At 36.1% G+C, this 8,659-nt stretch overlaps 1 protein-coding gene across 1 annotated transcript in view; it reads right to left on the reverse strand.

Moving 5' to 3' along the window:
• The window catches only part of LOC119830906, a 9,170-nt gene extending 1,084 nt beyond the window's left edge, over positions 1 to 8,086 (reverse strand). Inside the window, exons 1-3 of the mRNA XM_038354095.1 lie at positions 8,016 to 8,086; positions 736 to 832; positions 195 to 403 (exon numbers count right to left, since the gene is read on the reverse strand). Coding sequence (XP_038210023.1) covers positions 195 to 403; positions 736 to 832; positions 8,016 to 8,086 — 377 coding nt within the window. The remainder of the gene's footprint in view (positions 1 to 194; positions 404 to 735; positions 833 to 8,015) is intronic.
• Between the last annotated feature and the right edge of the window lie 573 nt (positions 8,087 to 8,659).

An 8,659-nucleotide genomic window follows, 5' to 3' on the forward strand; every position in this document is an offset into this window, starting at 1 on the left:
TCACCTTCTAGAGCTCTTCCGCAGAACACTTATCATCCCAGAAGCTGATAAAAATATTCATCACGATCGTAATATCTTTAGAACGAAGCTTACCTGACCACCAACACCATCACCACCACCGTGGATTTCCCACAGCAGTTACACCTGCAGCCGACCAGCCCATCCTGCACAAACAGGGCGCGATTGTAACCCACCTGCCGATCACCTCCCAGGGCTTCCCGACGGCGCTGTTCGCGTACATGCAGCTGGCGAGCATGTGCTGCACGAACTTGGTGCGGTAGGCGTGCAGGCGCTCCGCCACCGCGTCCGGCGTGCACAGCAGCATGCGGTACTTCTCCATGTCTTTGCTCGTGGGCGGGTATAGAGGACGCGGTGTCTTCTTCTGGATTGTTTCTTCTAGTATCTGTAACAGATTTTTTTTATTCTGTTATCTCTCGATATGGAACGCATGTTATAGGACCGAAAAGTAAATTTAAATGAAGTCCACTATTCGCCTCGTTGGTCTTGTTTTTAACGTTTTCCTTTATTGTACAAGATTATGTAAAGAATCGTCTCAATGGAGAGTGAGTACTTTCAGAAATTCATTCGGCTGGATATGTAAGAGAAAAAAAGTATATAGGTAAAAAAGTATTTAAGTAGCCATATGTCAATAGCAAGAATAAAGTCATTACCATAACATACGACATTGCATGGACTTTAAATAAATAAAAGGGGATAACATTAAAGTATGCCCACCCGCAACAGTTGCGGAGTGCTGGGCTGGCGCGGACTGCCACCGTTGACGCACACCAGCTGCGCATTCTTCACGCCGAGCACGCGTTCATTCCTATGCCTGAAAATATAGTTTAATAACGTTTGGGATCACATTTTCCTTTTGTACGGTTATTAATAGTATAGGACATTCACTACTTTTAAACATTTAAATAGATAGATTCCTTTAAATCAGGGATTGAAACTTAAGGGTTCCTAACAAATAAACTCAAGAACTACTGCAAAAAATACCGCCTCAGTAAGGTAGCCTTCTCCCTGAGGGCCGTGCGGTCACGGAACAAACGCAACATACATGTAGTATACTTCAAATTAAATGTAGCGTTTGTAATTGGATAAAATACTCCATACTAGTTTAATTAAACTCTTATATTTTAACACTCCCGCCCCCTCTAACCCCCTCATTAGACCAAAATTCGTTATAATTATACTGTAAACTTGTTTGTCAGTCTATATGTCGGGAATTTTTAATGTAATAAATAAGAATAAGAATAAAATGATCCTGACACACCAACACTTAGCCGAAACTGCTAGAAAGAACCGTTCTTCCTTTATGGTATACCAGCTGCGTCCCACGGTTTCATTCGCGTAAGTCCGTATCCCGTAGGAATATCGGGATAAAAAGTTGCCTACATATTATTCCAGTTGTCCAGCTATCTACGTACCAAATTTCATTGCAATCGGTGCAGTAGTTTTTGCGTGAAAGACTAACAAACACACACACACATCCTTACAAACTTTCTCATTTATAATATTAGTAGGATAGGATGTAAGCAATAAGTATTAATTTTGGAAATTCTTTCTAAAGTAAAAGGGAGGGAAGAGGAAGCTTAGTTTCAACGAAACTCGGTCAGATTATAACTTAACTAGCTTTTGCCCGCGGCTTCGCACGCGTTAATTCGGAGTAGTTTAATAGATGTTTTTATACTCACAAACCTTTCTCTTGAATCACTCTATCTATTAAAAAAACCCCAACAAAATCCGTTGCGCATTTTTAAAGATTTAAGCATACATAGGGACTGAGAAAGCGACTTTGTTTTATACTATGTCGTGATGATCAAACGAGCAGAACTAAAGCTAAACGTAAATATGAATTCTAAACGAACGGGATGATCAAGAATATTTTTATGCTTAGCTATTTTTTTAACCTTTTGTCTTATGTAATAAAATAGTAGAATGTTAAATTTAATAAAAGCCGCGTTCCATCGATACAATATTGTAATCCTTGAAATTATGTTTCATATCGGTTGGCGACGGATGACGCTTCTCAATCATCTCAATAGATGACGTGGGGTGTCACTTAGGAATATGAAAACGTAAGAGTAGAAGGAATTCACGGATAGGGATCACGGGTGGCCGAGCGGGTTAGTGCAGCGTGCGGTTTGGCAAAAAGACGCGAGTTCGAATCCCGCCTTGTGATCAATATTGTCTATTGTTTCAAAATTGATCATTTATAAAACATTTCAATGCTATAAAATTAATAAATTAAACAGTATATAATACATTTATAATATTATATATTTAAATTTAATTGTACGTCCTTTAACTGAAAGTTAAATTATATGCTTATGACATTGTCCAACCATTCTATCTATGTAATAAATTATAGAACGCGCACATATTATATGGAAATATGAGTCAGGCATTTGGGGATAAGTAAAAAGCGATGTCGGGATTAAAAGCCGAGGGTGAGGTGACCGCTAGGAGACCCCGTCTAGACTGTGTCATGCCCATTTGTTATTAATATTAATAGCTGATAGTGTATAGTTTAGTGACATAGCTCATCGCAAATTGAATACTTTAATTAAAGCACTATTAAGCGAAGCATATTTTAGTGTTTATAATGTTTCATTTCTTCTAGCGAATATGACTAATGTTTTTGTTTTATACTTATGATAAACATTTTTATAATCTCATATCTTTTTACAATAGTTGAAAATCTACTAACCTTTAGGAATCGATTCAAAAAATACATCTGTTGCCTAACCTGACGGAATAATGAGCAGTGGAAAAATCAATAATCTAAACTATTATTATAAAGCTGAAGAGTTTGTTTGTTTGTTTGAACGCACTAATCTCATGAACTACTGGTCCGTTTTGAAAAATTCTTCCAGTGTTAGATAGCCCATTTATTGAGGAAGGTTATACATGTACCACGGGCGAAGACGGGGGGACCACTAGTTCCAAATAACTTTCTCCCAATATTTCGAATTAAACTATTCTAAAAAGCACAATCAACCAAAAGTATCATATAACGAAAAATAAAAACATTCAGAAATAAACCACTCTATTTAACGTTAATCTTTTAAACAGAAGTGATTTAGATAAAAGGTAAACGCCATAAAATTAAGCGAGTAACTGTATCTGACATCAGAGGCGAGGTCGCTTCAATTTAGACTGCATTGCACGAATCGCTGCCAATTACCTTATCACACTATTTTTACACTAATCATGAGTTTCGAACAGCTCGACAGTGATATTTTTTATGAAATATTAGATGATCGACGTGTGGGTTGCCTAATGATAAGGGAGCACCGTCCATAAAAAAATCCAGATGCTATATGCCTGTGAAAATGGATTGCCAACTTTATTTGATAAGGGATAAAGAAAGGATTTAGGAAGAGAATAAAAGATAGGACTGAACTGAGGAAAAGGCAAGGGAAGAAAGATACGGGCCTCCGTCTACCCCACTCACCGAGCGAAACATAGTAGCATGCTACTATTTCACGCCGGTCTTCTGTAGGTGTGTTGTACCTTCTCCGGTGCGAGTTGGCCCAATTTGTTCCAAAGCATGCTACGACTATGGGGGAACAGCTTACACAAGATTTAGATTTTTAGGAATGTGGACGAGTTACTAAAAGAGATCATTATTTTAAAGGTTGAAAACATATCATATACAGTATTCATTAGGGGGAAAAATGGATAATAAATGGATCCACATCTTGTTCATTAATTACATCACAATTAATAATTTTTTCACTTTATATACGAACTTAAAGCTTTAATCTGCCTTAAGATTGCCAGATAAAACTACATATTTCATATCAGAACTTTCCAGACTTTCCAGCGAGGCTTCGTAAACAGTGATTCATCCAGATGACCTTGAGCTTGACACACAGTGGGGCGGAAGCACGACCTTCGCCCGTAACGGGGAGATGCCCAGACGAGCCATATAACATGCAAGGGCTTGGGACGCGCTGGTACTCGAGTTGTGACAACACGTTTATCGCTTTTTGGATTTATTTCTTCTGATGTTTTCTGATTATAACCTGATTTTAGAGTTCTGGGGAATTTGTAGGGAAGATTGAATAACAAATATTCACAGCCTTTACTATGCTATTGAATGTGTAAAATCAACTATGCATTTTATTTTTGTAAATGTCATTTATATAAGAATTAAGCACTTTCACTTTTATATTATGCGTATCTCGTTTGTGGGTCAATAGCATATATTGGGTTAAAAATGGGTAATAAATAAATAAAATTGTAAAAAATTGGAGGTCTAATCACCTACCGTAATCTCTGCCAACAACCTTTAGATACAGGATGCAAAGCAAACATAAAAAAATAACAGACACTTTTTTTACCTTTGTTACATGTTTTTGTTAAGTTAAATCCACTCAAAGCCACCCACACCCTACAACATGACGTCATAAAGCGAAATGGAACATTAAAAGCGGCGAAACTTTTATCGTCCAGAAATTTATGGTTCCCGATGCATAGACAAGCGAAACTTCGCGCAAATTGCATACAAATAAACTTCAGCAATAAATTGTCACTGATTTAGCATTGCTAATAAATAAATTGTAATTAAAAATATTAATTCCTTTCGTAGCTTGCTTAAACTATAAAACTAACAGTAAGTTCCCAGCAGGCATATTTTTTGATTAGGTCAAATGATTTCATTACTTTCTATTTATATTTAAACAAATAAATTTAAAATAGAATTGTTTGGAAACAAGACTAAAAATTACTTTTTTTATGGCAGGGCAAGCAAACGAGCAGGTGGGCCACCTGATGTTAAGTGCTTTGCCGGCCTTTCAGGGACATATACGCTCTTTAACCATACCAAAACTTTATTGAAATTTTTAATTAAGTGTAAGTTAATAATAACTGGCATAAAAATTGGCTTGCATTTTTATTAATTACTATATTTATTATCCTAAACGAATTCAAGTGTAAAGAAACGTTATAAACAAAAATATTTCGATATGGGTCATTAAACTTATCTAATGCACTCATCTTCGACGTAAAAATATTATTACAGCAATATTCTGGTTTTATTTATCTTTGAAAGTGGAGTATTCCTGCTGTAAGATTACAAGCGAGATAATATTAACATTAGGTATTTATTAGTTCATAGACTCTACTTAAAAATCGGTCAAACCGAACAAGTAATTCGTGTATAAGTATGTATCAAATTAAAGATGAAACGATAGTTTTTCGAACGGAGAAATTGGAAATTTAAAAGTTACAACAATTCCTGCCGTACATTATCAATCTCCAATATGAATTGATTCTAACATAAATTCATAGAGTTACCATAACGTTTGTGTCTAGTAATTTAATTCAGATGGAAAGCGTATACATACGGGTTTCTCCACATACATACGGGTCCCCAAAAATCCCATTAAGAACCCACCCAGTGCACCAGTGCAATCACAGTGCGATTGCACCGGCGACCTCATGAAAGCATATCTATCAGTGATCTAAGCGCGCGTGATGACAATGTAAGGTCGGTTATGGCACAATGGGACGGGCTACGTGCCTAGCGGTACTGCGTTGCGTCAGGGATATTTGCGAAGGGTCTTTGGTGGAAGTGGCGATGGTGGATCTTGCGGCAGTTGTCATTAGACGTGAAATGGAATATATTTCAGCGGCGTGCTGTTTATATTCTTTCAAGTTGCAGGACACAAACTTAAAGTAAATATTCTCTTGATAAGTCGATATATTGTGCGGGGCTTTATTAGCTTTTGAAGTAATAATGATAAATGAACGACAATATGATTTCTGATTTATTCATTTGGAAGAAAAATGAAGAGAGAATAAATAAGAAAGATCTAGAGGTATGAGCCTCAAACTTAATTGATTACCTTAAAAACGTATATGGTAGTATATAATGCCATTGAAACCATCATACGAAAAGTCGACCATCCTATTTTGATCGCGATGTATGATCAACATTCAGACAAGGCCTATTCCAAATGAAAGCCTAATTTACGCATCGCTACTGTATATATTTTATGCAATAGAAACCACGATGATCTAATGCCTCCCGTGTATAAGACCCCATGGACATTAGAAACAATGGCGTGTTCATTTTTAGCATTAAGGAAACTCATCAAGCCCGATTTTATCATCATGCTCATCAGTCAAAGCAAGATGTTATTAATTTCAATTTGTTTATCTGTTTACATTACAAGTTATACTGTTAACTAGCTGCGCCCCGCGGTTTCACCCGCGTAAGTCCGTATCCCTTAGGAATATCGGGATAAAAAGTCGCCTATATGTTATTCCAGTTGTCCGGCTATCTATGTACCAAATTTCATTGCAATCGGTTGAGTAGTTTTTGCGTGAAAGAGCAACGAACACACACACATCCTTACAAACTTTCGCATTTATAATATTATAGAAGGAAGTAGGATTATAATATTAGTGGGAATAGTAGGATGCTAAAGGTATACTATTGGTATATAACAAATTAGTGAGGTAAATTTTCGATAGATGCAGTCGTTTGAAAGCGGACGAAGAAAGCGAGGAATCCGTCAGGACGTTGTCAACCTTATGAATATGTACTTCTGGACTGATGTTGTTTAAACTTGCACTAATCCTTTAGTTGAAGCATACTCAACATCATCAGGGTTTAATAATCACCTTACGTATACTCTGCATACGAGCAAGTGAGACAAATAAATTGATTCTATCTATTAAAGCGTGTTTTTTAGTCTGTTCATACTAATTTATTTGCTCCTAGATTTGGCATGAAATGTAAAAATTATTTATTTGTCGAAACGGATATAGTGAATCACTTTTCGAGCTATTCAACGATGATACACGTTATTTTTATCAATGCGTGATCTATTTGTGTTTGATATCGTAATGTTTATTGTTTTTATCAAGTACCTAGGTGTCGCAAGGGATTCCTAGTAATTAACTATCACATACTCGTGAGGAACGCCACGTATTTCACTGACCTTTGTACGACATGTCGTCAAATCATAACACATACAAAGATCAATATCCTTTCAGGAATTTTAAGACATACAGCGAAATCATAGACAAACAAATAAAAATAGTAAAAAAACACGCTTTAATTGTAGTATCAATTAAAATGTCTCACTCTCATTCAGAGTATAGTATAATAAGATAAACTAACAAAGCATTGTTTTATCACCCATCCTTGATAAGTGTACATAGTTCGAATTGAATCTGTCCGTTTGAGGTGGATCAAGTCGAGTGCACAGGAATCGGTTACATACAATGATACAGATGATATATATCCTTTTCACTGATCGATTTTTATTGTGGACAATTAGGTGGTCAGCCTTCTGCCAGACCGAGACATTTTTTCTTTTGTGCGTCCCCACCGGGATTCGTCCCAGGACCCCTCGGTTTTACGCTCACGCGTTAGTCAATGCACCAAGGAGGCAGTCGGGTGAAGCTAATAAGAACATGTTAGAAATAACCGGCGGTTCGATAATATGTGAATAATATTATGATCTTTAGTACATGAATAGTAAAGTTGGGGTGAGTTATCTAAAAGATTAGATTTAGAATCAATAAGATCTCATGAAGCTCATCGATTAGTCACATTCACCGCTAAACCTTAAACTGTACCACCTGTTGAAAACCATATAAAAAGATTTAAAAATGTATCGTAACAAAAAAAAAACTTACTCATAATTAGTCACCCCATGCCATATTCGCTTACGCGTAGGCACAATTTTCACTCATGCTTTGATACCACCTCCCTCACTCATAGGTCGTTAGAAAGGGACGCAGCTAGTTAATTACTTGACACACACACATGCCTAAATAAGGCATGTGTGTGGGAACAAATTATTAATTGAATGATTACGATTCCAACGCCTATTTGTTTATTGGTCTTCATTGGTTTTTCATTTTGAAAACATTTTTTTTTTCGCACAGTGTTATTAAACGACATTGTCGAAAACGAAGGAGGTTCTCTGTGCGACTGTATTTTTTTGTTGTGTTCCGCCTAACTTGTTGTTTCGCCTTAAACTTACCCTACACCATCCCCCCCGCACAGCTGGCGCAGTAGAGTGGTGACTTCACATCCACCAACCGCCGTGGGCATCTGAAACACATAACAATGTATACTTATATTATAAAGCTGAAGTTTGTTTGTTTGAACGCACTAATCTCAGGAACTACTGGTCCGATTTTAAAAAATTTTTCAGTGTTAAATAGCCCATTTATTGAGGAAGACTATAGGCGAAACGCTAGTTACAAATACATTGATTTCAAATAGTGCGATTTCCGCTGATGAACTGAGAAGCTATGCCAGTTCGTTAAATAAATAGAACTTTCTAAATACCTACATATGAAATTATTATATTTTACAAGGCAAATACAAGTACACTTATATCAACATTATTGGTAATAAAACATGTAGGCGCTGATAATGTTTTATTACTCTATTTTCTGTATTTTTTTTCATTATATTTTTTTTTAATTGAATAAACGTCATTCGTCTACTGTTGACAGCTCTGTTAAAATATCTTTATTACGTTATTAATAGTGACAATATCTGTGTGGTGAATATCAAAACATTGACTTTAATTCTTGCTTGTCTGAAGTGAGTAATTACTATAACGTAATTGAGTGTAAAAGTCAGTTAAATTGCATATTACTTTTTATTTTTCGTAAA

The sequence above is a fragment of the Zerene cesonia genome, chromosome 12, assembly GCF_012273895.1.
Source record: "Zerene cesonia ecotype Mississippi chromosome 12, Zerene_cesonia_1.1, whole genome shotgun sequence".
Classification (NCBI taxonomy): Eukaryota; Metazoa; Arthropoda; class Insecta; order Lepidoptera; family Pieridae; genus Zerene; species Zerene cesonia.